Source organism: Capra hircus, chromosome 11, assembly GCF_001704415.2.
Source record: "Capra hircus breed San Clemente chromosome 11, ASM170441v1, whole genome shotgun sequence".
NCBI lineage: Eukaryota > Metazoa > Chordata > Mammalia > Artiodactyla > Bovidae > Capra > Capra hircus.
The window spans coordinates 71,067,974-71,095,828 of record NC_030818.1 but is presented as its reverse complement, the minus strand read 5'-3'; the positions used below and the strand labels follow the sequence as shown (position 1 = coordinate 71,095,828).

General features: G+C 52.1%; 1 protein-coding gene across 1 annotated transcript; it reads left to right on the top strand.

The window, feature by feature from the left end:
• On the top strand, positions 778-23,701 carry FOSL2 (FOS like 2, AP-1 transcription factor subunit). Its single transcript, XM_018055489.1, has 4 exons — positions 778-1,700; positions 11,378-11,629; positions 16,513-16,620; positions 18,970-23,701. The coding sequence occupies exons 1-4, from the start codon at positions 1,599-1,601 to the stop codon at positions 19,489-19,491; spliced, it is 984 nt and encodes a 327-aa protein (XP_017910978.1). The 5' UTR covers positions 778-1,598; the 3' UTR covers positions 19,492-23,701.

Sequence of the window (27,855 nt, the reverse complement as noted above, 5' to 3'; positions counted from 1 at the left end):
AGGGGGGCGGGAAGCAGTGGGCAGCCAGCCGCGGAAGGGAAAATAGGCAGGCCGGCCCCGCCCGGCGGCGCTGCGCCCCGCCAAGGCCCGGCCGCAGGGAGGCGCGGATACCCAGGGCGCCCAGGGCGCCCGCTGCTCCGGGTGGCGCCGCGAAGGGCGCCGACGACCGTGCGCGGCCGCGCCCTCCCTGCGAGCGGCTCTGCGCGCCCGGCTCCCGGCCTCGCGGTGGCGCCGCACTGAACCGCCAGTCTCGCTCTTCAGGACTGTGATTATTTTCTGAAACCCGGCGCCCAGGGCCCCGCGGCAGCCCTCTCAGGGGCCCCGCCCCGCGCCCCTTTCCCAGGCGGTGGAGAAGGTGGGGAGGCCGTGGCGCGCTCGGGAGCCGGCGAGGGAATCCCTCTCCCTCCACGTCACCCGAAAGCTAGGGAACCCGCACTCGCGTCCTCTAACGCAAATGACCATCTTTGGCAACGTGCGCCAGTGGAACAGACCAAGGGCGCGTGGCCCGGGGGGTGGGGATGGGCCAGGCTGCCTCGGCTCCCCCAAACCGCGCCAGCGGTCCGCTCCCACCCCCGCCACCGCCTTCCTTCCTCGCGCAGGGTGTGCGGCTGGCGTCAGCGCGGCCAGGAGCCGGGGCAGATAGGGGAGCGCTGCGCCCGCCTCCTCCCGCGCGTCTTCCTCCTCCTCCCCCTCCTCCTCGGCCTTCTCCCCCCGCCTCCCCGCGCGCTCCTCCCTGCAAGGTGGAGTCGGGTTGACGTGAGGTACAGGGGCTGGAGAATAAAGAGTGTGGAGTTGAAATCGTGCCATTGTAGTGACTCATCTCGGGCAGAGCGCTGGGGCTCCGAGCAAACCAGCGAGCAAGCGAGCGGCGCTCGGCGGGGACCGAGAGAGGGAGAGAGAGAGGCGCGGACGGGCGACGCGGGCCCGTCCGGGAGCGGGAGCCGGGAAAGGGGTGCAGGTCCCGGCGCCGGAGCTGCGGCACCGCGTCCCTCTCCACGCCGGCTCAGCTGGATCCTCCCTGGCCGCGGGCCGGGCACAGGCTGCCTTCTTCTAGTCAAGTGTCCGAGCCGCTCCAAACTCCGGCGGCGAGTCGGCCACAGGAAGTTTATTCTCAGCTCCTTTTCTAAAAGGAGGAAATAGAAGTTTCTCCAAGAGGGCAGCCTTTCTTTCTGCCCCCCCTTTTTTTCCCCTCCTTTCTTTTCTGCGCTGACATCGGGGGTCCCCAGACCTGGCAGGCTTGACCCGCTGGGTTGACTCCCATTCTTTTTTAATTACCGATTTTTGACTGAGCCGGCGGTCCCGGCTGGGCTCCGATTGCGCGCGGGGGCGGGAGGGCGCGCGCAGGGGAGGGACCGAGGGACGCGCGGACTTTTTAGAGGGAGGGACTGGGTGGACAGCTGGTCCCGCGGCGCTCGCAGAGCAGCAAAGAAGTAGTGTAGCGCTCGGCGCTCAGGGGGCCGTTCCCGGGTGCCTCCGCCGAGGGGGACAAGCCCGAGGCGCGGCCAGCAGAGAGCCAGCGCACAGCAGCCGGTGCGCGGCCGCGGCGAGGGCGGGGGAAGAAAAACACCCTGTTTCCTCTCCGGCCCCCACCGCGGATCATGTACCAGGATTATCCCGGGAACTTTGACACCTCGTCCCGGGGCAGCAGCGGCTCTCCTGCGCACGCCGAGTCCTACTCCAGCGGCGGCGGCGGCCAGCAGGTAGGTGCGGGCCCCGGGTGCACCTGGCGACGCGGGTGGACCCCCTCCTTCCTCTCGCCGCCACTGCCTCTTTTGCTTTCTTTGCCCTTTCTCGGTTTGGTGAGAAAATACCTACGGGCCACCATTGTAAGTTCTGAATTCTCATCTCCTGCCCACACCTCCTTTCACCCCCTCTACCCTCGCCACCCCCCCCTTTTTTTTTTCCAAACTGGAGCGGCGAGTGGGCTGAAAGAACCTACAAACCCTGTCCTTCACACTACATCGTATCCAGACAAGCTCCTGGAATTGCAGGTCCCGTTCCCAGAAGCCGGTACCTCCCTCCTCTCCCAGGAATTCATCTCCATTCCCCTCTATCTCCGTGGTGGATCCCCCGCTCCCCAGATTTTTTACGCACGGGCCCCTTCCGACATCTAGAGAACTTATTCCTGCGAAAAAGCCTTCTCCTTCTTTCCCCACCCCGACCCCGCACCTTCTCCCGCCGTTGGTTTTAGTTAATTTCGGAAAGAGGCTGGGAACTCAGAAACTGGTTGGGCTCCTTCAAGTGATCCAGAGTGAGGGCGAGAGTTGTCACTCAGGGAATCAGGTGCGAAGGTCAGGAAGGAGGAGGTGAGCCTTGATTGGCTCAGGCTGCGTGCGTCTGTGTACCCTGCGCCCTTCCACCTCCTGTTAGGGTAGGACTAGAAGCCTGAACTGCCACCCAAAGGGGCGCCTTGGGGTCTGGGGAGTACCTGGGGCCAGGACGGCTGCAGAGAGAAGGGAGGCTGGAGAGACTTCCTCTAGGCTCCTGAATGGTTCTGGAAGCCGAGAAATAACTTGTTTCTAAAGCAGGCGGACTGGTTTGTACTGGAGGGGTTGTGCCTGCCATCTCTGTCTATAAATACCAGAAAGTTGCTGCTAGGTTGGTGGTGCTGGTGGGGTGCCTGCCCTCTACAACAGCCACCCCCCACCTCACCCACCCACCCAGAAGCTTGTGAGGGAGCTGACTTAAACAAGGCTGCTAGAGCCTGAAGCCCGTCTTGATCAGGATCTGCCGAGTCTCCAGCCCAGTTGGCTGCGGCAAGAGCTGCTCTAGTTAGGCGGTGGCCTTGGCCTCTATAAGCCAGCCAACCAGGAGGGGCTGGGGTGGGCTTCCAGGGAGGAGGGACCCTGATGGAGAATATAATGGAAACATGGCTCTCTTTAGTAACTGAGGAGGAATATCTTATTCCAAAGCTGTTCCGCATGCCTGATGGATCCTCAAAACGCTTTTCTATGTCTTCCCTCTACCTGCCCTGGTATCCCCATAAGCACCCGCTGGAGAAAGCCTTGTCAGTGCATGCACCCTTAATAATGAACACTAAGGTGATGAGTTTCAAATCTTGTCCCAAAGTGGTTTTGTTTGCTTTCCAGCCCCATTGGTGGTTTCTATTGAATCCAGCCATCATTAGGCAAAGGGTTGGAGTCATTTGAAATCCATTCCCTCATTCTCCAGTTCAACAGCCCCCAAATGTCCCTCTCTGCCTCTCCAAATCAGGAAGGAATCTTTTGATTTCTCATTTGCTCCTTTGGCTGCTGTTTCTGTGGTAGTCATCACTGAAATGTTACAACCTTGCAGCCGGGCTTTACTCAGACCCTGGGGCCTAGATGGACAATCAGACCGGACATCAGTGCCCCGATTGAATAATCTGTGTCACTAGGGCTTTGAGCCCAGGATGTGAGTGGAGGCAATTCCCTGTTTTGGAAGAAAATCAGACAGGAAACCAGAGCTAGGAAGAAGGAAGAGAACTCAGTCCAGCAGAGTGTAATGGGGCCTCATTACCGAAGCAAAAAGCAGCTGTTGGCTAATTCCTAGCGTGCTGTAACACATGAGGATTTTGCAATTAGTAATAACTGGTGCACGGGGTTCTTGCGTATGTGCCTGTCCATTCGGCCCAGCAGCTCAAGCAAGGAACCTTTGAAACCAGAGGGATTGGTAAGGTAATGCAGCTTTGGGCAAGTTTCTCAGCCTGTCCACTCCTGAGGGAGGGGGTGGCGGGAGGCCGGGAGAGGGTTTTTCCATCATCCCTGTGACTGGGAGCAGAGCTGTTCTGTGGTCCTAAGGGCTGACGTGAGAAGCTTTTGTTACTTCACATGTCTGTGACCCCACCTGGGCTCAAGGTAACTTTATTGCATACCAGATAAAACCTGCAATCTCTTTATTTCTCTTAGCTTCCTTTATGGAGAGACTTTCCTGCCAGTTGGTGATGGGCCTTCCTCCTTTTGTGGCAGCTCAATATAAGAGCTCTGGTTTTACCTTGGACAAGTGAATATTATTTTTTTCTCCTCTCTTTGTTTGTGGGGTCTAATATTCCTTAGAAATTTGTTGCTGTTTACTCAGCCTGGGACTTTCTTCTCACTTCATGAAGCTTGGTCTTAACACATGGCCGTGAGTTTCAGTGACTTGAAGAGGGGCGTCAGATAACTCTTTGTTAAAAACCTCTGTTCTTGTATGTGGCAGGAACTTGAAGTATGAAAAATATTTCCTGTTCCAGTTATAGTTTTAATCTCAGACGTTGGTCATTGGTGATTTGATTTGCCCCTAGTAGTTGCACCCCCCTCCCACCCTGGCTTTTTCTTTTTATTGTTGTTTTCTCTCTTTCCTAACTTTCCTAGGAAAACACCTCCCAGATATATGCCCTGGCTGACTGCTCGACTCACGGTTTTAGGCCCTGAGCGTTACGCAATCCAGCCAGTTACACAAACATAGGTCATTTCATAACTTGTTTTCATCAGCTTGGCCCCCTTTTAATGAAAAAACAAAACAAAAACAAGACCCAGAACTTTTCCAAGGCTGCCATTTTCTGTTTCTCAGATAACTTGTGAAAATAAATCAAAGAGGACAGTTCCTTTTTGGAACCAAGGAATACCAGAATAACTCTCTTCTTTGGCAACCACTCTTTTCCAAGAGACAGACAGACACACATACACGCACGCACGCACACACACACACACACACACAAAATTCCCCAGAGTGAACTTTTGCCAACTGTACCAGGCTGGGACATTCCTCACATCAAAGAACTTTTACCAGAAATGACTGTGATTCCCAAGTCAGCCCCAATCATGCCTCTTTAGTGCCCCCTACGGGACATTCTTAGAAGAACTATCTGGGGAATGTATTTTTCCAGCCCGAGAGTGTTAACTTGGTGAGTTTTCGGAATTCTTAGGACCTTTTTTTTTTTCTTTTTCATTCAGGACAAATAAATGCCATATATTTAACAGTGGTTAACTGGGAGTTGCTTGACTTTGAAATGCAGTTTCTTTTCTAATTTTATTTTGTTCTAAATAAAATGGTTGAAAAAGGAGTGCTTTTTTCTTTCTCTATTTTTATATCTGTTCATTGGCAGCACAATGCCTTCAAATTCTGAAGGCTTGTTTTCTTGATATTGTTTGTAGTAGGACACTGGAAATTGTTTGAGGAGATGGTCTTCAGAATTGGTGGGAAGGTGGGAGGTGTATATTAAGAGTCTGGTGCCCTTTTTTTTTCTTTTGCATTGATCTCACAGATGTTGTAGATTAGGATCAAACAAAATGTTATCCCAGGAATTTGTCTGTTCCGCTGATTCTTGCTGGTGGAAGTCAGTGTCACTGGTTCATCAAAGTGAAGGGGGTGAAGCAGCAGTCACGTATTGTCTGAGTGGCAGTTGAATTTTCCTATCCAAACTCCTGAGTGCTTTTCCATTGCTTTATTTCTACCTGGCTCACTATTCAAGGTGAGTGTAGAGTTAGGAGCCTCTGCTTTTTTTCTTTCCTGTCTTAATACAAACACACCAGAACTTATGCACCCAAATCAGCAGTTGTCCCCTTCATAATCGTTCCTCGAGGAGACTAAATTCTTATTTGGATACTGTGGTTATTAGTCAGACTCAGAAAAGACTTTACAACACCCCTGTTTGGAATTGGCTTCAGCAAATTCTTTTGAAAACCCTCCCTCGTAACATATTTTTGTCTTTTGAGGGTGAATTTAATATTTGGAAGTTATCAAAAGATCTGGCATAGAAGGAACCAAGGGTGACGTGTGAGATCTGGATGATCCGGCAGGGTCTGAAGCAGGCTGTGATTCCAAATCCTGCTGGTCTCCATCTCAGGAGTCTTTCTGGGAGAGCAGTCACCAGGACAAGCCACACCAAAGCAGCCACCTCTGCCACCTAGACCTTTCGATTCCCCCCAACCCCCACCCTGTTACAGAGGAATAAATGCACTGGTTTTGAGAATTCAGGAGGCTAGTTTTCTCGTCTATCCATTGAAAGAAAGAAAAAGAATTAGTGTTTCGTGACTACATCTCTTCCATGCTGTGTGTGGCATCTATCAGCATTTCAAAATGGTGGCAGCTGCCCTGCTGGAGGCAAATAAATCTGTTCCCAGCTCCAGTTGGTAACTCTGTCCCTCTTGGACTCAACTGGGCCAGAGAGGGAAGGTGTAAGAGTCGTCTTAACCAATGCCCCACCATGGGCAATGACTTGGCTGTGCTCACCTGCTGTGGTTGTAGAGAGGATGAGATGGCATGCCGTTCCCATGGAGTGCAGAGCTGTCTTAGGCTTGGTGGGGGTACAGAGTGGGGTCTACAGAAGGCTGGAGGGAATTCCCTCTTGCTTTCGAGTGGAATTTCTGTCCAAAAGGGCCCTGGAAGGAAAGACCTCAGGGAACCTGGTGGACAGCTCAGTATTGGTCACCTTCTTTTCCTTGCTTTTTTCTTTTCTTTGCTGTCCTTCACCCTAGCAGTTAGGTGAAGGAGGATAACATGATTCGTTCAAGTGAACCTGGCAGGAATCACTTGGAAAATGGGCGGGGGGCAATTATGAGTTATTGATGACTAGTTCCATGATGACGTTAGTGCTGACCCTCAGGAATGAAAGGTCAAAGGTCAAGGTGATGTCCCATATAGAATCTGTGAAAATTGGTTGAATTCCACAGAGAAGGCTTTGGAGAACACCCCACATTTAGTCCAAGTACAGAGCATTTGAGTCAAACTGGACCTCAGCAGGTTTATTCTGGGGCATTTGAGGCAGCATTCGCCCTGCCTTCTCCTCTTCCCCCAAGCGAGTCTCCTGGGATGTTGGAATTTTCCTTTTCCTGTGCTGGGAAACTAAAAAAAAGGGGTTCTTGAGAGAGAGAACCCAGTCTCTTCTCAGACATGCAGAATCATTTCTACCTGTCGAGGCAGGTCCCAGGTATTCAGGGTTTTGATGGCTTGAGTGCTTGGTGGCCTAGTCAAGAGTCAACCTGGTGGAGAAATGCCTGGCTGAGGGGACGGACCCTGAACACCAACTCTGATTCCATCTTGAATGCCTCTTCTGGGCCCTCACCCCAGGAGTTTCTGGGATAGGCCCTGCCACATCCATGTCTGCAGGAAAGCAAACCTTACTTCCTAGACCTTTCTGAACCTGAGGCCCTATAGAGTTCAGAAAGGTCATTTCCCCAAGTTAGCAATTTCTGGACTGAAGGGACCTCTCTGATCTGGTGAAGCTGGGTAGCACTAACGGCCCCATGTTCTGAGCTTTGTTATAGGCAGCAGGACACACATACTTCCTGAGCGGCCCCAAGGCTTCCTTAAATTCAGGATAAGGAGGTTATGCTGCCCGAAGACCCCTATCAAGGCTTGTAACCTCAACATTTGGCTTCAGGTTCTGGAGAGTCACGCTGGCTAGTGAGAGTCCATTACTTGACTCCCTGGGTTAGGAGAATGGTTCTGCTTTTTTGCTTTCTCATTTCCTCTCTTTATTCTTTTCCCCTCAACCTGAGCTTACCGAGATGAGAATAATCCTCTAGGACAGAGGACGCCAAACTATGGCCCAGGTCTTTTTGTAAATAGGGCTTAAGAGAGCACAGGCACGCCTGTTTGTTTACATCTCGTCTGTGGCTGTACTCACGCTACAGTGCCCGAGTTGAGTAGTTGCGACAGAGACCTTACGGCCTGCAGAGTCTAAAATATTTACTATCTGGCCTTTTACAGCAAAAGTTTGCCAAACTGCCAAAGGAGGTTGGGGGGAGGGAGGCAATTTGTCCTTTTATAGGCATTCTTGCCCACCCAGAAGTCAACAGGATGACATAGTTAAATAAAGCATTTGGAGGCTCTGCCAGACTGGAATACCACATAGCCATCAAGCACCTTCCAAGCTGTCCTTAGAGGAGGAGTTTTCAAGCGAGTGGAGAGCCCCAGGGGGGTCAAGTGAGGGTCCTGGGTTACCTCCCCTAGCCCCCCACCCCCAGCACACCAACACCCCTGTTGGTGTTGCAACAGGGATCAAACCACCCTGTACCTGCGGCTGAGAAGCCCCATCTTGGTTTCTTTTTGGTGTTAACCCATTGGTAGGGAACTGTGATTTCTCCCCAACATGGCATGTGACTGGTTCTTGGGTCCTTGGGAGAGAAAAATGCCAGGCTAACTTCTGGGACCACAAACTCTGAGGCTCACCTCTTCTCACCAACCCCAGTGTCACTTTCTGAAAAATACCTTCAGAGTTGACACAGAACACAAATCTGCCAGATCTCACTTAAACTTTTGTGTGTGTCTCAGAGAGGCTCCTGCTGGAGACAAAAGCCTTCTTTAGCAGTCCCCTCTGGGGCTGGGACATTGTTTTCCTTGCAGCTCAGAAGCAGTGTGTTACCCAGATGGCTTTACCTTCCTCTGAAACGAGTTGTGCGTGCATTTAGAGGCAGTCATTACCTACTGCCTTGTTTTTATTGCGTCTTGTTTTGTCTAGACCAAGCTACTGCTGCAAGGAATCTGGCTGATGGCCGGGCACGGCCTTCTGTAGACCTGCCGTCACAGAGAGAGTGGACCGGAGGGCCCCCTGAGAGGGGCTGAGAGTCTGCCACTTAGTCCTAAGCAGAATTAGTCTTCTCAGTTTGGCTTCAGGCTTTTGGCTCCCCTCCCCTAGCCTGAAATGGGAGCTCTTTTGTTTGTTGGAATGAGGAGTCAGCTTCTTGGGTGCTCTCCTGAGAGGAAAGCTGACAGCCCCCTGCCCCTCCAAGGAAGGACATTAAACTGTCCTACTAGATGTTTCGGGTGTCTTTCAAACCCAGAACCTGACTTGGGGGGAGAAACAAGAAAAATGTTGGGTGCTTCCCAGGAATGAGAAGCTGGCAGTTCTCCCAGGAGCCAACCCTTCCCACAGACACTTCCAATGACAATGCGTGTGGTGGTGGTGATGGTGATGGTGGCCGGGATGGTTGCCATTCTTGTGATGATGATGATGACAGCACCTTCTGTTTATTTGGAGCATTGTTTCTCAACCCTGACTGCACGTTAGAACCTCCTTAGTTTTTTTTTTTTTAAACACCTTATCAGAACCCCACCCGAAAGCAGTGATTTTAAAACTCTAATGGTAAGGTTGGCTCCTGCATTGGTGTTTTTGAAAAGCTCCTCAGAATATTCTAATGTTGCAGCCAGGGTTGAGCACCACTGATGTGCTTTCATAGCCTATGATTACAAGTAGTTCCTTATTTAATCCTTGTGATAGTGCAAAGAGTTTGGTGTTACTGTTCCCCTTTCCAGCCAGGGAAACTGAGTCCCCAGTGATTCACTAAGGCCTCACATCCAGGCCTTCTGACTCAGATGACCTCCCAGCCTCCCTCCCAATTCAGCATCCTAAGAGACACATAGCTGCCTGGGCTTTGGTGCTTCTGCACACACTCAGCTGCTCGTGTGTTCCCAATGTGCTCTTCCTTATGGCCAGCCCTGGTTGTCTGTTTTCCTCCTTGAAGATCATTTCCCACTTGGATCCTTCCATGTTCACTGCACCCAGCCCTCCTTCACACACACCACATGTACTCGGGTACACCTGGTACTTTTCAGTCAGCTCCTGATAAAAAGCCCAGTTGTCTTTGTCTTGGGAGATGACTCAAAATCCATTCTTGCACTGGGCAGCTCATTGCCTCCCAGAATCCATTGCGCTGGCAACTTCACAGAATCCCAGAATCCATTTCATCCAGGTTAGTCTGGGAGGTGAGACACCCCCATCCCACCACCTAGATTGGGGTCAGGCAGGGGAGTGAGCAAGAAGGGTCCCCAGCTCCCTGAGCTGCGATGAAGTACTCTAAGCTTCACTTTTATTTACACAGAGGAACACAGATGTCATCACCAGGGGCAAAGACCATGGTAGAGGCAGCTGCCATTGCTGCTGCTATTTCTAATCTTGGTTGGGCTGCAAGAGCAGGGATGCTATAGCATCCATGCTAATGTCAGTGGGCTTTCATCTGGGGTCAAACAGATCTGTGGGGCCTCCTGGGTGAGGGAAGGTCTGTAGGGACCCTGGGTGGGAATGACCCTGATGCTCTGTCCAGGTGCATTGGGGGTGGATACCAGCACCTGGGGCTGGACTTCAAGACAGGAAAAACAACTCTGCAAAGCGTTGCATTGTGTGGGAGAGACCTGGCCTCTCTGTCAGACCGAACTGGGTTTGAATCCTGACCCCACTGCTTATTAGAACGTGGCTTTGGATAAGTTACTTAATCTCTCTAAGCCTAAATTTCTGCCTCTAAAATGGAGATAATGGTAGTTCTTACCTCAGAGGGAGAATTAATGGGATAATCTAGGTTAAACACTACTGTGGTGCCTGTCATTTAGTAAGTGCTCAGTAAGTGTTAGTTATTATTGTCATCAGTGCATCCCCCAAGTTAGGGAAGAAAGGAAGTGCAGAACCTTTTTGTGGGAACAGGCATCATCTGAGGCTGAGGGTTCCAGAGGGGGGCTCTCCCCTGAAAATCTGGAAGTTGAGGGGGTCTTCCCCTTCTCCCTCCGTCTCGCTTTCTAGTAGCTGCCCTGAAGGAAGGTCAGGCCCAGCTGCTGAGGAGCATGGCCCATTTTAGCTTTGGTACTCTGTCATCATGTTATATTTTAAATAGACTGCTTCCTGCAGCATGTTCCACAGGGCTCTGCAACGTGGTCTGGGCATAAATTAAGTGACAGGGAGAAAACTCAGAGCTAGCAGCACCAAAGTTTCCCACAGACAGGCCTGTGAGCTCAGACAGACAGATACATGAACGGGTAGAGAGAGATGCAGTATCTCTCAAGATGGGGGTGAAGGTCAAGGAGGGCAAGGACGGCAAGGGGAAGTCTGGCAGCAAAGGCTACCACTGTCAGTCTTGTGGGTCAGGGGACATCTTTTCATGGACCTGGTCTCACCCTGGTGGGATCACAGCTCCATGATGAAACTGTTCGGAAAGTAGCAGAAGCAGACACGATAAGCTTCCTGGTGATCTTTGTTGCTGTACAGCAGTTGGTCTGCAAATCTCCTCACAGGATACTAAGCTGGTACCTGGGGAGTAAGAGCAAGTGACCCAGAGGCTTAGCTGGCCCAGATGGGAGGCCTGCTCTCCTGCAGATTGGGGCTTAGCTGGCCTGGAGGGTTTCAGAGAGGGCCTGCTGGGATGTGAGCTGCTGAGGACCACATCTGTCCTGGCAGTCATTGGGGATATGACCATATCTTTCCCGAGCTGGTGGGGGATGGAGTTTCCAGGACCTCAGTCAGGGAGCAGATCTGACATGGAAGAGTTAAGATCCCCTTGATTCTTGGATGTGCAGGAAGCCCGCCCAGTTATCCTGACCTCAGCACTCCAGGCACTGACCCTACTTTCTGCTGGTTTTGGCCTCCTATCTCGGCTTGGCCTGTTTTGCAGTATTTGTTGGCTCAGTCCTATCTCCCTTTTCATTTCAGAAATTCCGGGTAGATATGCCTGGCTCAGGCAGCGCCTTCATCCCTACCATCAACGCCATCACGACCAGCCAGGATCTGCAGTGGATGGTGCAGCCCACGGTGATCACTTCCATGTCCAGCCCATACCCCCGCTCGCACCCCTACAGCCCCCTGCCAGGCCTGGCCTCTGTCCCCGGGCACATGGCCCTCCCGAGACCCGGTGTGATCAAGACCATTGGCACCACGGTGGGCCGCAGGAGGAGAGATGAGCAGGTACAGTTCTGTTTGGGAGCCACATCAGTGGCTTTATAATGCAGAGTGTTTTCCTGCAGACTGGTGAGGAGCAGGTGTGTGTTCTGGGAGCACTGGGGGGATGAAGGAACTCAGGACCCTCATCCTTGGAGGCAGAGCATGCGACCTGAGAGTCAGGCATCTTGCCCATGTCCCTTAGAATCTCTGAATCTCAGTTTCCTCAGCTGCAAAATGGGGATGGTGTCTTGCCAGCCAGGACTTGCTGCCACTGGAATGAGATCATGGTGGGAAAGCACATGGTGAATGATGAGGCGTCAGCACATGGGCAGGACTGTTGGGACCTGCCTATAGCAGTATCCTCTGATCCTTGGCAGAGGGACCGTGGGACAAGCAGCCGATGAACCCTGGCTGGGAGCCTTTGTGGGCTTATCCCCTAAGTGTCTCCTAGTATCTAGTATGGGCAAGAACCCAGCTGTCCTAAAGGGGCCCCCCTCCAGGCCAGTACTGCCCACGGTGTGTCCATCACCCCTCCATGTCCCAGGCCTCCAACTCGAGGCCGGAGCCCATTTCAAGTGCCTGGGATGCACATTCCGGAAGTGCATCTGGGACTCTGGGGTCTTTGGAGTCTGCTCAGCTCCTTAAGCTCCAGGGACACACGGGGGAGTGGGGGTCAGACAACAGCAGCCTTTTTTCCCCTCAAGGGGCTTAGCTTTGAGCAGGAGCCAACCTGGCTGGGAGGGATGCCAGAAAGGGGTGGGGCCTCTGCTCTCTAGATAGCATCTACCAGAGCCTCCAAAGGCCTATCGTCTGTATTAGCAAAGAGTGGGGCAGTGATGGCCCTCCGCTTCCCAAAAGAGAAATCAGAGTCATGCATAATTCTAGAAAGGAGGGAATGAGCCTTGTAAGAGCCCCACCTGTCCCCCTTCACAGATGACACAGCCAAACAGCTACCTGGGGCTCCTTGGCCAGTGAGTGGGGAATGTGGTCTAGAACCAGGCCTCTGGGATTCCACCCCTCTGCAGTGCTCTTTCTATAACACCATGCTACCGTGAGTCCAAGGAAGGGAAATACTTTAGGAGCAGAATCCCTTTTTCAACTGAAATGTTAGCCTGGAGAATTACTTCGATTACAGCTTTGGAACCCCTTCCCATTTCAGCCACTGTCCACCTCCACTCTGGGATCCCCAGGCCCACAGTGTTCCAATACAAGGACTTTCAAACGTGGTGCCCAGTGGGTAACTGTGGATCCAGTGCCACCAGCCCCTTTGTGTGTGTGCTAAGTCACTTCAGTTGTGTCTGATTCTTTGTGACCCTATGGACTGTAGCCCACTAGGCTCCCCTGCCCATGGAATTCTCTAGGCAAGAATACTGGAGTGGGTTGCCATGTACTCCTCCAGATCTTCCCCACCCAGGGATCGAACCCACGTCTCTTATGTTTCCTGCATTGGCAGGCGGGTTCTTTACCGCTAGTGCCACCTGGGAAGCCTGCCACTAGTTCCCAGGACACTTAGAATTACAAGGATCACTGCTTTGAGGAACCAGAAGCTTTTACACGAGTCCTGTTCCTCTGAGGACAAAGCTGGGCCTTGTATCTGCTGCTTGTTGGCTTGTTCTCTTAATGGTAGGACCCTGTGCAGGGGCAGCATGGGGAGATGTGTGTAATAGACACTAACAGTTCCCAGGTCCTGTTGGGCTTCTGCTCCTGGGGCAAGTAGCCAATATCCCCCCTCCCTGCTGCTTCCATACTTGAAGTTATAAATATGCAGTAGCAGCGATCCCAGTGTCCTGAATAAGTGTGCTTCCTTCAGGGAGCTTAGGGTACCAAGCTTTATACTCACTGGTGATCTGGATTCTCCTGGTATGTAAAGGACCCCTTATCCTTTACAAGCTAGGCTTGTGAGGGACTCCCAGGGTAGCAGGACAGCCAAGCAAGATATGCTAAATACTCTTCATTCTTTTATCCAACTCTTCGTGACCCCACGGACTGTAGCCCGCCAGGCTCCTGTGTCATGGAATTCTCTAGGCAAGAACACAGGGGTGGGTAAGCCATTCTACTCTCCAAGGGATCTTCCTGACCCAGGGATCCAACCCGGGTCTCCTTTGCAGGTAGATTCTTTACCATCTGAGCTATCAGGGAAGTCATTTTTCTGGACCCAGGTCACACCAAATTTGCAAGATTAGAGAGGAAGAGACTTTGGAGACTGGCTTTTCTAAATTTCCCTCTGCACCCATTTCACAGATGAGGAAACTGATGCCTAGAAAGAAGGACCTTGCTTAGGCTCATGCAGTGAGTGGCAGCAGAGCCAGGACTGGAATCCACCCCCTTTGACTTTCAGCCCTATGATTTTTTCCGTCACACCACCCAGGCGTGCCCTTGGAGAGTTTCCTTCTGTTTTTGAGAGAGAAGGAGAGAGCCAGGAACATTTTATCCCATGTCAACTAGGAGTTCAGACCATCATTCGGCAGCTTGGAGGAAGCCTAGGGAGCAGCATCCTAGAACTTGGCTCTTCAGGTTTCTAGCTCTAGGGTCTTTTCTCTGAGGCTCATTTCCGCCTTCCCAGCCTCCCCCAGGGGGCAGAGGCTGTTATGGTGCTGGTCTGGTGCCTCACTGCCTCCTCCGGGGCGCCCCGGAGGCTCCCTCTGAGGCCAGCAGTGGCGGGGAAGGGAGGGTGTGTGTGGCTTGTGGGTGGGTACGTGGTGGTGTGACACACTCATGCTGTAACCATATTGTCACCGCCCCTGAACACTTCCTATGCCAAGAGCTCCCACAAGTTGCCCTGTACCTCACCAGACACTTCTTAGAAGAGAGAAACTTCTAAGGCACTGGGGAGGCCAGAATCTGTCCAGGGGGGATGGAAGCAGAAGTGGATCAGGACCAGCTCTCTGTCTTGTCTGCCCCTTGTCAGTGAGGGAGCGGGGTGCTAGCTGGGCCTCAAGGGGAGCCCTGGTAGCCTTTTGATGCTGAGCCCTGAACCTGGGGCTGCAACAGGGCCATCAGGCTCTCTTGGTCCCTCTCGGGCTCAGGCTGATATGGATTTTGGAGCGGCAGGTATCCAGGGCCTTGGCCAAGTGGCCTTTTGTGACCTCAGCCTGTGATCCTCTGTGATCCCACAGAGAATAGGGTGCCCCCATCTGTGTTCTCTGGGTGTCTGGTTGATTTGCTGCTCAGTGAGTGCAGCAAGGGTATCAGAGAGGAGACCTCTGGACTATGTCGTCTTCTTTCTAGCACTTTGTGGTTTAGAGAGGACTCACACTGCGTCTCATCTGATCCCTGCAGAAGCTTTGTGGGAGGCGGGGCAGGTCCTGTTAACCCCACTTTCCAAATGAGGATCTGAGGCTCGGAGGGTCAGTAATCTGTCTGGGTCCACCCAGAAGAGCCACATCTTCATCTGACTCTGAGCCACCCGACACCTCTCCGGAGAGAGACCATGGAGCCATCAGCTTTCCCGGGGAGGTGGGGCAGGGGCTTGAGGAGGGAAGTGGAGCCAGGATGGGCTCGAAGACCAGGCCTTTGTAAGAGGGTTGAAGACTAACAGGAATGTAATGTTACCAGCTGGATGGGCTCAGGTCAGTGCGCCCCACGTGGAGGCCGCTGCAAGGACAGATGGTGCTAGGGAGGGACACAATGATGCTATGCCCTGCTCTGCAGGCAGAGTCCTGGGGACTCAGCCCGGGGAGTGGCTCCCTCACTTGCAGGCTGGCTGGAGGTCCAGACAGCATCCCTCAGTGGGGGCGGCTTCTCTCTCAGCCCCTCCAAAAATGGCTTTGGCCTTTTCCCCACATGTCCCTTGAGGGGAGGACTTGGGCCTTACTGCCCCCAGAATCTTCTAAGCCCCCAGTACATCACTTGGCACCTAGATGGTGTGCTGTCCCAGGTGATCCCTGAAGGGGGGGGTCTTTCCTTTTGAATTCCTTCCCACCTTGGCCCACGGCCATCTACTCACATCACCTCTGGAAGGGCTCTATGTAAACGGAGTGTCATCCCTGTTGGTGAGGCAGAGTTCTTGCCCTCTGGCCTGAGTTGCAGGCGCCTAACCAGCTTCCTGGTGAGGAGCTAGGTCATCAGCTCTGCAGGCGGATTTTTGTTCATTTGGTTTGCTGACAAATCTCTAACCCCTCACACCATGCCTGGTATGTTGAAGGGCTGGTTGGTTGAATGAGTAGATGTGGTGGACAGCAGGGTTCTAACCTGCTCCAGGGCTCCTCCTCCTTTTTGCCCATCCTGCTCAATCCAGCACTGTGCCAGGCACACTGGTGAGTCCTCTGGGTTGAACTGCGAGCAGCTAGCACTGGAGGGCTGGCAGAGGGACTTGGAGTGGGGTGGCCCTCCCTCCCGCCCTATGGCAAGAGAACATGCCTCCCCCCGCCGCCCCGGGTGGTTCTTACTCTGGGCCCAGCTATGTAATCAAGTGGGGATAATAAGGCTTGCAGAGCAGGCAGAGTATTGGGGAGGAGTAATTAGGCCGAGTTGGGAGGAAGCTGCGTAAGTGGGTGGGGCCAGGCCTGGCACGGGGGACTCTGGGGAACGGGCACGGGGGACTCTGGGGAACAGCCCCTACTCATTCCCTCGGGTCTTGGCACTGAGTCAGGGCTGACATGACACATGCTGCCGCCATGCCTGGGCTGGTGAGTCTCCGACCCCTGGCTGCCCTGCTCTCCCTTCAAACATGCGACATCACCTGCTGGGGGCTGGGGTTTAGTTCGGAGTGCTCCCCCTACCCCCAGGCACCCAACCTGGGCTGAGGTACATGTTCTGGGGCCCCTGAACCACGTTCCTCTTGCCTTCCTCCTTCCCTGCCCGGTCCCAGAAGGGCTTCTTCCCCTACTTACAATGCGGTTAAAAGCGGAAAATCTTGGTGAGCCACGCACCCGAGCCTAACCGTGATCCTTGGCCCTGGCCTCTAGCTGTCCCCTGAAGAGGAGGAGAAGCGTCGAATTCGGAGGGAGAGGAACAAGCTGGCTGCGGCCAAGTGCCGGAACCGCCGCCGGGAGCTGACGGAGAAGCTGCAGGCGGTGAGGAGCCCTGCGTGGGGTGGGCGCACTCCTGGGTGGGCTGGAGCTGGGACCCCAGGGCTCCCGGCCCTCTCCCCTCCCTCCCTCACCCCTAGTGACTGACAGGAGAGTTAGTATGGGCAAAAGCATTCCTTCTTCTGAGCACATGGGTCAGTCCTGCCCTGATTTGAAGGCAGGAGGTTGGGGGGGCAGGTTGGGGAGAAGGGAGCTGGCCTTTATCGCCCAGCCTGGACCCAGAGAGAACTGGATGAGCTTCTTGGGCCTGGCACCCTGTCCACCTCAGCACCCAAAGGATCCTGTGCTGAGACCTGCTGGGGCTCCTGGGCGAGAGATGGCAGAGGGTGTCGCCGTTGCCAGCCAGCAGCCAGGCAGGCCCAGGCCTGCCCCTCCAGGGTTCCTCTTCCCAGGTTTCAGCCACCCCCATGCCTGCCTGCCTGCTGCCGGCAGGAGTGGGCCCAGCCTGGCTTCAGCCGTCTGGTTCTCTGGGCTTCTCCACCTCTGCAGGGTCTTGGCGCTCCCTGGGGCTCATGGGTATGGATCATAGGCAGCTGAGTCGTACTATCTTGGGGTTTTCTCATATCCTCCGTGGGCGGGAGGGTTCCCCGCCTCTGCTCTGAGCCTGAAGCTGTCACCTCATTGGTACCTCATTCTGCCCTATGAGTCATTCTCCCCTGCTGGCTAATTGCCCCCACCTGGGGGCTCTCAGCCCCGCCCTTCCCTCCCCAAACCTTGACCTGACCGACATCACGTAACTCCCTCCAGAGCCCAGCCCTCCAGGAGGGGCCGTGTGGCGGAAACCCAGAGCCAGGACTGACTCTTCCTGGGTGGAATGTTTTCCAAGTGAGGAGATGAGGTGGACTGTGTCAGTGGTCATTGCACTGAGCAGCCAGGTTGGAGCTCTGGAAATCGAAATGGCCTTGCAAATCCTATTATTTTATTTAATCCTCCCAGCTACCATTCTCCTGCTTCCACTTCCCTGTGTCCATCCCGGAGCCCTTGTTCATGGGCCTTAAATGTGCACCGGGTGAATTCTGGGATGCCCGTAGTAGTGGCCTGTGGAGGTGTTAGAGGCGGGAGGAGGAGTGGGAGCTCTCCGATGCCAGGTGGGACAGATCCGTTAGTGATCCGCACTCCCTGGGAGACACCCTGGAGAGCCCTCCCCACCACTAACCTTTCAGGGAGCCATATCCCCCTGGGTCTACCACGAGGTGCTTCTGCCACCAGCCCCAGAATAGCCTGCCCCCCGAGGCCCGTCGGTTTTCCTCCCCTCTCTTCCCTTGAAGCCTCACACCCTACACCCCCGCCTCCCCACGACCCAGCCACCCAGGCCTCTGAGCCACATCCTGCACAGGAAGCCTCTCAGAAGCTCATGACGTTCATCAGACCCTTGAGACAGATGGAAAGTTTTTTTCACTCCGGAATATGCTGTACTCTGCTTAGCGAAGCTCTGGCCCATGTCATCTCGTTCTCAAACAGGAATCTGTGTTAGGGAAAAGTGGGGAGGAGGCTGGTGACACATACCTCTCCGTAAATTCCGTGGCGACCCCCTCACCCCCCGCCACCACGTGCATCTGTTGCTTCTCTGGCTTTGTGTGAAGGGAGGGGCTGAGGTCCTTGCAGAGGGTCCCTGCGGCCTCATTTGCCCAGTCAGGCTGGCAGGGGTCTCATCTGTTGCAGCATGGGGGCTGAACTGAATGTTCTCTCGGGGTTCTGTGAGTCCTGAAGAGCAAAAAAAGGGAAGAGAGGCAGGGAAGATCCAGTGGGATGGACTGAGCGCTTCCTACAAGCCAGCTACTCCTAGGCTTGTGTGTGCTGACAAATATCCAGTCACTCGGCTCAGAGTTCAGTGTAGATATGTCCATGGCGAGCTGGAGGGGCTTGAGGAGGCATGGGTGGGGGAGGGGTGCAGCTGCCTGTTCTGCTCCCTTTCCCCGCCAGGTCTCACTATTACTCACCTCCTCGGGGTACCAGGGGAGGTCCTGACAGAAAAGAGTAGCAGCACGTGGACTCTGCAATCAGATACATTGGAGTCAGATCCAGGCTACCCTATCTGCTTACTCTGGCATCGGGCAAATGATTAAACCTCTTGAAAACTCAGTTTCATTATCAGTGCTCAGTCATGGCCACTACAAGGGTTAATTCACCCTTCCTCCAAGCTGACTCACCTCTACTCTCAACCTGGAGTTCTGGAAACAGAAGGAATCCTGAACATACAGGTGGCCCAGAGCCAGTCAGGTAGCTTCATGGACAGCCCTCTGAGGACCGTGTTTGGTTTTCCCTCTCTCCTCCAGATTTGACAACCCCTGGCCCATCCCCTACCATCCCTCACAGACCCCTCTTCCCCTGCAGGAGACCGAGGAGCTGGAGGAGGAGAAGTCGGGCCTGCAGAAGGAGATCGCCGAACTGCAGAAAGAGAAAGAGAAGCTGGAGTTCATGCTGGTGGCCCATGGGCCTGTGTGCAAGATCAGTCCTGAGGAACGCCGGTCCCCGCCGGCCTCTGGGCTGCAGGCCCTGCGCAGTGGGGCCAGTGGAGGAGTCGGTGCCGTGGTGGTGAAACAGGAGCCCCTGGAAGAGGACAGCCCCTCGTCCTCATCGGCAGGGCTGGACAAGGCCCAGCGCTCCGTGATCAAGCCCATCAGCATTGCTGGGGGCTTCTATGGTGAGGAGCCCCTGCACACCCCCATCGTGGTGACCTCCACTCCTGCCATCACTCCGGGCACCTCGAACCTCGTCTTCACCTACCCCAGCGTGCTGGAGCAGGAGTCGCCAGCATCGCCCTCTGAGTCCTGCTCCAAGGCCCACCGCAGAAGCAGTAGCAGTGGGGACCAGTCGTCAGACTCCTTGAACTCCCCGACTCTGCTGGCTCTGTGACCCAGCTCCCAGGGGCGGGGGTGGGGGTCCTCGTCACTGCCTCCTGCCCAGGGACCAGCAACTTCCAGCGCTCTGGGGTCATGAGGAGAAGAGGAGGACCCTGCCAGAGAGCTTTCTGGCTCTGGGGAGACCCAGGTGGGATTTGGTGGTGAGTTGCCGGAGGACTTGGATGAGCTCTTGGAAGTCATAGGACCTCCTCCTCCCTCGTCCGCCTCTCGAAGCAAATCCTGTTTCTTGAAAAACATTGGAGAACTTGGTTTGGTGGACTCAGGCATCTCCCTGGCTTCTGAAGAGCCTGAAGCTGGTGTGGGCCGATCCTGTCCCTTGGTTCCGATGTGTCTCTGGAGTGATGGTGTCCTTCCCGCCCCACCAAGCATGCTCAATGCCTTTTTGGTTTCACCTTCCCTCTATTTGCCCCTTCCTTCCCCCAGTGTCAATTTCACTTCCTCTTAGTTTTTTATCAAATTTGCCATGACATTTCATCTGGGTGGTCTGAATAGTAAAGCTCTTCATTTCTGAAGAGGGGGCAGCAGGATGACTCTTTGGCTGGGGCTGACTTGTCCAGAAGGGGACAGTCCATGTGCAATACAGAACCTTCCCTCCTCTGACGCTTCTGGTCCACCGCCATCTCCGGAACTGCCAGCAGGGCTCCTTGAGCTTTCCAGGAGAGGCCACCATCGCCAGGAGGTTTGGAGGACCCTTCCTCCCCATTCTCAGAGACGGCTTTTGGAGGAGCAGCTTGGCCAGAAGACAAGGGTGTGAGTGAGACAGCTGGGTCACGTTTTGGGTTTGCCAAATGCCTAACTACCAGGCCGGGAATGGCCAGGAAAGTGCCAACGGGCCACATGGGTGTCCCAGCCAGCCTCACTTCACCCCGTGTCTTGAGTAGGACATCTCTTGTAATTACCGCCTCGTCGTTCTGCCCTGGACCCTTCTTCCTTCCTCGGAGCCACACATCACTCCAAGTCCCTGCCCGCTCCACCCTCCCCCACCCTGCCTCTCAGGGTGACGCCACCCGTGGAGGCTTAATGAGCGTGGGCCTGGCCCCTCCCCAAGCCTCAAAATCACCTCTGCTGTGGATGGAAAGGCAGGGGGAGGAAGGAGGGAGGCAGGCAGAGTGGGGTTTGCCTCTCAGCAGCCCCAGCGCCTGCTTCTCGCCTCTCACCAAGGTGCTGGGCTGTGCTACCCTCTGTGGTCATCTGCTACCTGATGGATCTCGCGCTTTTTCTCTTACACTCCCCTGCCCCCTCACCCCAGTGTGCTTCCCAGGTCCACCAGCCAGCTGTGAACAGCTGGCCCAGAGCTGCTGTTGTGGCTTGCAGCTTACGCGCCATTCCCCAGGGGCTGCTGAAATCAGAGATGAATCCCACTGCAAGAGAGCTGCCCCTTCCTGTGGGGTGGGGGATGGGGGAAAGGGGGTCCTCCAGCACCCCCCACCTCCCCCCGGAAGCACAGCTCTGCAGAGCTCAGCGGAGTCCCCGCCTGCCACCCCTTGGAGACTTTTTTTCTCCCCAAGGCTGGTCTTCCAGCATTGGCCTCTGCTGGGCTAGTGCTCTGAGGGAGGCCCCGCTATTGTGATTCAGCTCTAGAGATCATTGTATGATAATTTAAAACTATATAGATATTATTTAAATCAACCCAGTTGGGGTTAAATCTCAAAGTTGGACTCGGGGGAGAGAGAAAAAGCGATGACATGATTGCTCACCTGTTCCCTTCACAGACCCAGGACTGGCACGCCAGCTGGTATTTAAGGTTCATTACTCCCTTGCCATACCCTAGACACACAGAATGGAACAGCCCAATGCCTAAAATATGCAGCCCACTATGACTGGGAGTGATGTGTGGAGGGGTAGGGCTTGCAAAGAGAGGAGACTAAAAGAAACAGGATTTCCCCCCAAATGCTTTAAATATGTTATTTCCCACATTCCTTGGCTGTGACGCCACCCCCCAGTTCCCCAGAGGTTCTGGGAGGGGCGCTCCTAATAAGATTGGGCCTTTGGGTTTCTGGCTTCAGATTAATCAAGGATGCAGAGGTCAGCTAGGCGTAGCAGGAGACAGGCGAAAAGAACTGGGGTGAACTCAGCTCTGAAAGACTCAATCATCTCAAGTGGCATTTGTGGCCAACTGGGAACTATTTGCTTCTTTTTGAATATATGTGTTATATATTTCTTAAATGAAGCTGCTCTCTGGTGTTTTGTTTCTAAAGTCCCTTTGTGCCCCATTTTGCACAGCCCTGATCCCAAGGCAGGCCCCGGCATGTGACTTGGGGCCAAGCTGGACATTCCTGAAACGGAGTCTGGCTTTAGTTCAGATTTCAAACTGCATTGGCTTTGGGACCAGCAGAAAGCAAGAACCCAGCCGCCTTGCAGGACTTCGAGGCCTCTGAGCTGTGTTTCTATTCAGGACCCTCTAACTTTGTTCTTGGAGGCAGTTTGGCTTCCTCAAAGCCAGAGGTTATCTGGAGAATTCACTCTTAACTCATAGGCATATCCTCAGTCACTGCCTTCTGGCTGGTTCTCTAAAGTTGCTGCCAGACACCAGGCCTGCTGCTTCCTCCTCCTTCCTTCTCCTCCTCGGGAGCAGCGGCAGGGGAGCCTTTGGACTTGGGCAGGGAACCCCATGCCCCCCTGTGTCCCCAGCCGTGAGGCAGCTGGTGTGGACTCCAGTTGGGCTGCAGGCAGCTCTGGGACAGCATAGGGCAGGCACTCCTTGACAGGCTGGTATGAAACACACAGTCCCCTTGGCCACCTGGCTAGCCTCTTGGGAACAGCCCTCTTCCTGTCGAGTGGACGGGGACAGCTGCTGACACAGAACAGAGAGGAGACCCCAGGTGAAGCTTAGGCAATTACCAGAGCCAACTCAAAGCAGAGAAATTCACTGGGGAAGTTTCAGAAAAAAATCATTTTTCTGCCTGTGAGATTGGCCAGGTGTCTTCACTGTGGCCCATCCCACAAGCATCTCAAAGCCAGGAACCATCAGAGGCTACTGGTTCCCTTTCTCAGACTTTGCGGAAGGGAGTCTCCCCTCTGTTCCCACTAGGCTCCATCTTAAGGTTGAGCTCAACTTATAGGCATTGGGACTTTTCTCCCTTTTCCTTGATGGACCAACATTACTTCTTGCAATCTCACCTTGTAACTTTTAGGTTGATTTCCTCCCTTGATCAGACATCCATGTGGCCTCTTTAAGAAGGAAAAGAATAGCACCTACTATGTGCCAGGCACTGTGTTAGGCACTTTTATATATATATACTCTCTTTAGGGTGAAACTAAGTGATGAGGACTTCCCTTATTAAAAGCCCACCACTGATGGATCAACAAAAACACTTAGAGGTGAGAAGGTCTTTCTCCAAAGATCCAAGGCAAGATTGCCTTCAGTCTGAGGTTTGTTCTCAAAGACCCACCCCCTACAATATCCTCCCACCTCTAAATTTGTTTCCCCTGTGATGTGCTCCTTTGCACTCTTCAGATGGTTAACCTGAGTCCTTATAGAATTTGTGGACCAATAGGATATGTGGTGTGTGTAACTTTCTTTTAAAAACTTAAGTAAAGTGGTCTTGCTACTTTTTGCTTGTTGAGTCTTCTTGGCATTCAATCTTAAAAGCCAGCATCTCACTATTTATTGACGGGTTGTGTGTATGTGTGCGTGTGTGCGCGTGTGTGTGTGTGTGTATATTTCTAGGTGTGCCCATGTCCTCCTGCACCTTTTAAAAAGGAAACCCAGTCACCCCACTACCTATTTGATATCTTCTCACGCTTCTAGTATATTGGTTGTACATCAACAAAGGGTTTTAATTTTCTAAGGCTGACATGTTCAGGAGGAGCTGGGTCAAATTTTGAGCAGGGCATGGGAAGGGAAGGGGGAGAAGTAATTGACATTTATTTTATTATTTATTTTAAATGTTTACATCTTTGTGTTGTACCAAGCCTGAATAGAAACAGATAGCATTAAAATGCTCAGTTCCTCTCTCCCTTTCTTTCTTCTTTCTAATTTTTTTAAAAATTTAGGCTAATGATGCTTTGTTTCTAAAATGACTTGTGACTTGTGCTGTATAAACTTGTGTAAAAAAAGGTTCTGTTTTTAAAGATGGTGTGTCATTCCTCTGGGGACAGCGGTCACCAAGAACTCTGCATTAGAAAAGAATACAAGGAAAGATCCTGCTCTGTTCCTCAAAAATTATTTTCTGTGTATGATTAAAAGTTTATTCCGTTTATTTTAGTTTGTGGTTACTTGATGTCGAGGAAGAAAAAATTTTCACGTTTGTATAAAGAATAGGTATCAGGGTGTCTTTTCTGAAGTGAAAGATGTATATATAGTATTTTGGTATATCGTGGCAAATCAAAAGCTTTGTGCATCTGTATTTGAGGTATGTTGATGTGGAATAAAGACTGCTCTAAGATCCTGGAGGTAAAAAAAAAAAAAAAGTTGTCAAGATTCCTACAGCTTGATGGGGGATTTAATTATCTTTCTGAGCACCTTGTCTTTTTTTTTTTTTTTTTTTTTAAGTATTGGTGAAATGGTCCCATTGGAAAGGCTTCTAAATAGGCCTCTCCAGGCAGGACTATGAGCTCAAAAATCTTTGTATAGTTTTGAAATTCGAGGAGTAGCTCAGCTCTGAAGCATCTCTGGTGGTGTTTTGTTGTTGTTCTGTCTTGTTATTTTCCTGTAATACAAGCCTACAGTATTTGCACTAAAGAAAGCTTGTTAGAAAAAGCTTGCTGCTATGGAAGAAAGAACATATTACAACTTTTTTTCCTTTTTTTTTTTGTTAGCTTTTTCACTTTCAATTGAGTAGCTTTTTGTAGAATAAAATGAATTAAGATTGAAGAGCCTCTGATGGTTGGTTTATTCTGTCTTTTCTTCCTATCTTTTCTGTCGCTTCTCTTTTTTTCCTTCTAGGCTTTTCTACTTTTGGCTCCATGGGCAGAGTTGGTCTTTCTGTTGGGAATGGGGAGGCAGGGAACAACCCCCTGGGAATCTCTTTTGGCAAAATTAGAAGGTGAGCTGCTGGGGGTGAGGCTGCCTAGACCTTCCCCACCTCCTTTCTCCTGCTTCTTTCTCTTTACCCTCTCCAACCCCTCCCAGTCCTATTTCCCACTTCTTAGGGCCTGATTCTCAGCTAGCTGCCAAGTACTGCCAAAAGCTAGCCACTAACAGTTCACAGGGCTGTCCCTTCCTGGGGGCACTTTGGATTTTGTTTCAATAAAATTGACTCTGGGGACTTGAGAATCTTTAAAAAGCCAATTTAAGGTATTGCTCAGAGGGTCCAGGTGGTTGCATGAGGTCATACGCAGGCCTCTGGAAACAACCAAGACATGTACATAAGAGGGACAATCACATCTCAGGACATCCTTTTTGAATAGACACAGGTTGGTGACACTAAGAAGTGTCAGCCAGACCCTGCTGCCCAGGAAGCCGGGGGTAAATGAGAGTGTCCGTCCTGGGTGCTCTTCCCCTGTAGTGTAAATAGAGGGAGGCACACGTTTCAGTAGTTAGCACTCAGGATGATTGGCAGCAGCTGAGTGTTAGGTGCTGCGTTAACACCACTCACTCCTAATCTGTGGAAGAGGAGTCCAGAGTGAAGGCCTCGTTCCTTGGAGGACCCAAGAGCTCTGGACCGTGAGAGGTACGGGCACTCTGAATCCTAGCCCTGCCCCTCTACTCGTAATCTCTCTGAGCCAGAGTTTCCTCTCTGTAAAGGGGGAGGGTATTGATAGTGCTGTGGGAACCCCCATGTTTTATCTCTTTTCCCTTTTGAGAAGGCCTGGGGTATGAGGAACCGGACATTCAAAACTCTTGGCCCTGGGCCTCCCAGCAACAACTTCTGCCTGAGTAGACAACACAGGCCACGGTACCTGGGGTGTCTCAGTGGTACCTGCATTTTTCTGAGCAGTTGATGTGGCTCTTTTCAGTGTTAAGTATCGGGGAGGCAGATGCTGGGAATGTTCACATCAGCTTCAGTCGGCTTTCCGGGTTATGCTGTCCTGAGAGAAGCATGTGTCTCTGCTTGCCTCTCATGCCAAGGCGCTTCCGTCACATTTTTCATCTTCCAGTAACACTTCGAAATCTCCTTCGTTTGTTTGAATTCCCACCTCTTCACCCACATGGCAATTAGAGATGTTGGTGATTGCCAGGTGCTTATTAAGTGGAGTCATAAGCAGTCCTGCTTCTCTGGGCAGCTGTAAATGCCTTAAAAGCATGCAGAAAACTTTTTAGTTCAGTTTGTTTTTTTTTAATTGAGGAAAACAATAAGGGGCCACCTCCACTGGGTTCTAACAGCATCTGTTGGGGGAATTCTGCAATTCCAGCTGAGTTTAGGCTGTCTTGGTCCAAACTGGTTCAGTGATCTGGCTTGATGGTAATGCTGTCGATTTCATTTCTAACAAAGTTGGAGTTCTTTGGACTGAGTGGGGTTCTCTCCCAGGAAAGACGTCTTGGTGAGGAACTTCCAGGACCGTCCCCTATGTTGGACCTAGAGTTTCCCAAGTGGATGTTTGTCATTGGGCTTTCTTTGTTCACTGGACCACTGCTGGGTAAGGGAACAGGAATTTCCCCTGGAGTTGCTATTTCCCAAGGTGGTCAGCTATGTTTGTTTCTTGGGCTAGTGAATGAAACGGTATATGTGAAGGCAGAAGGAAAGCTATCAAGTGCTAAAAAAGGAAAAAAAAAAAAAAAAAAAAGGAAACTTGGTTATAAACTTGACTGATGCAACTTGATTATAGCATAGCCCCTGGGTTTTGAGCTCCAAGCTGTGTTTGAAATGAAAAGGTGTGATTTCCCCTTGGGTCCTGTGTGTTTAAAGGATGGATGGGTACTTGTTCGTGGGCAGCCCGACCTCGCTGGCCCAGGGCCCACCAGGCCTGAAGGTAGAGGAGGAGTGCTGATGGCCTTCCCTCCCCACCAGCCTCGCACCTGCCCTTGTTCGAGAGTCTGTTCCTCCCCTGACACAACCAAAGAACTGTCTCCTGAGAAGCTGTGAGCTGTTAGGACAAGTCCACTCGCCCTTCTTCACAACTGGTCTTTGCCTTTTCAGGACCCGCCTGGAGTGGAGAGAAACTATGACCCCTGATTCCGTCCTCTGGGATGGGATCGTCCTCCTTCCTCCCCACGGGACCCAATGGACAGACAGATGGCCCGGGAGAGCATCTGGGCGCCACCACAGGCTGTGAGCTGTTGTCTCTGGGAAGTTCCCCCTGGTTTAAAGGAAAAAATAAAACCTGCTCCAGGCTCCACCTGTGGAACTATCAAATCCTTAATCAAACTAAACACCTTCAGAAGTCCTTGTTAAGGACTCAGCCAGTGAAGTAAGAAACCAAAATACACACACTCAGCTGGTAGGTAATAGTGCTCAGCTGAGTGTCCCTGAGGACACTTGGAGGTCATGCTTACACATGGTGGGGACTCAAGTCTTGATCCAAAGGTGCAGTATTAAGGTGCTCTGGGACCTTGACTCTGAGGCTGCCCTAGAATACAATACTGTTGTGCCCTTCGGGACATTTAGAAATGATTCAGTGTTTAGGTATGCAGTATTTTTTTAATTGAGGTAAAATTCACAAAACTATAAAAGCAACCTTTTTATGAACTTCTCTGGCAGTCCAGTGGTTGAAACTTCCAGTGCAGTTTGGATCCCTGGTCAGCGTGCTAAGATCCCATATGCCTTCTGGCCAAAAAAACACAAAACATAAAACAGAAGCAGTATTTTTAACAAATTCAGTAAAGACTTAAAAACTGGTCTACATCAAGAAATCTTTTTAAAAGTAACCATTTAAAAGTGAGCAAATTCAGTGGCATTTAGTACCCTCACAATGTTGTGCAACGACCATTTCTGTTGGGTCTAAAACATTTTCATCACTGTGAGAGGAAGCCCTGACCCATTACACAGTTGCTCCCTGTCTCCTGCCTCCAGTCCCTGGCAACCACCCATCTGCTTACTGTCTCTATGGATTTATATTTGAGGTAGAACTTTTGAGAATCCCAATGACTCTATTTCCTGAACTAAGAAACAATCATGAGACCTTAGCATGGAAAATAATAGCTATGAATAGTGATGTAGTGTCCTTCTTATTTTAGTGCTTTGTAGATTTTATATGCTTTCACATACCTGGTCTTATTCAGAAGCCCAAGAGACAAATGTTGCTGAACACGTTGGAAATTATCAGCTCCAGGAGAAATTCCTTTTCCCTTACGCAGTGGTGTGTCTGGTACGCTGGCAAATACAGTCACCACCTTGATCTGCTGCATGAGACATGCATTTGTTTCTCAAGGAAAGATGGAAAAAATCTGAAAAGACAGATTTTGTTCATGGATTAAAAACAGGCACTCTTTTTGTGTTGTAAGCATAGGAAAACCACATTTAAATTAACTTAA

Excerpts from the sequence above, each read along its gene's own strand:
- FOSL2 (XM_018055489.1), top strand. The coding sequence starts at position 1,599 with ATGTACCAGGATTATCCCGGGAACTTTGACACCTCGTCCCGGGGCAGC. Across the intron at positions 11,630-16,512 it reads GCAGGAGGAGAGATGAGCAG|CTGTCCCCTGAAGAGGAGGA; the intron begins GTACAGTTCTGT and ends CCTGGCCTCTAG. Across the intron at positions 16,621-18,969 it reads TGACGGAGAAGCTGCAGGCG|GAGACCGAGGAGCTGGAGGA; the intron begins GTGAGGAGCCCT and ends CTTCCCCTGCAG.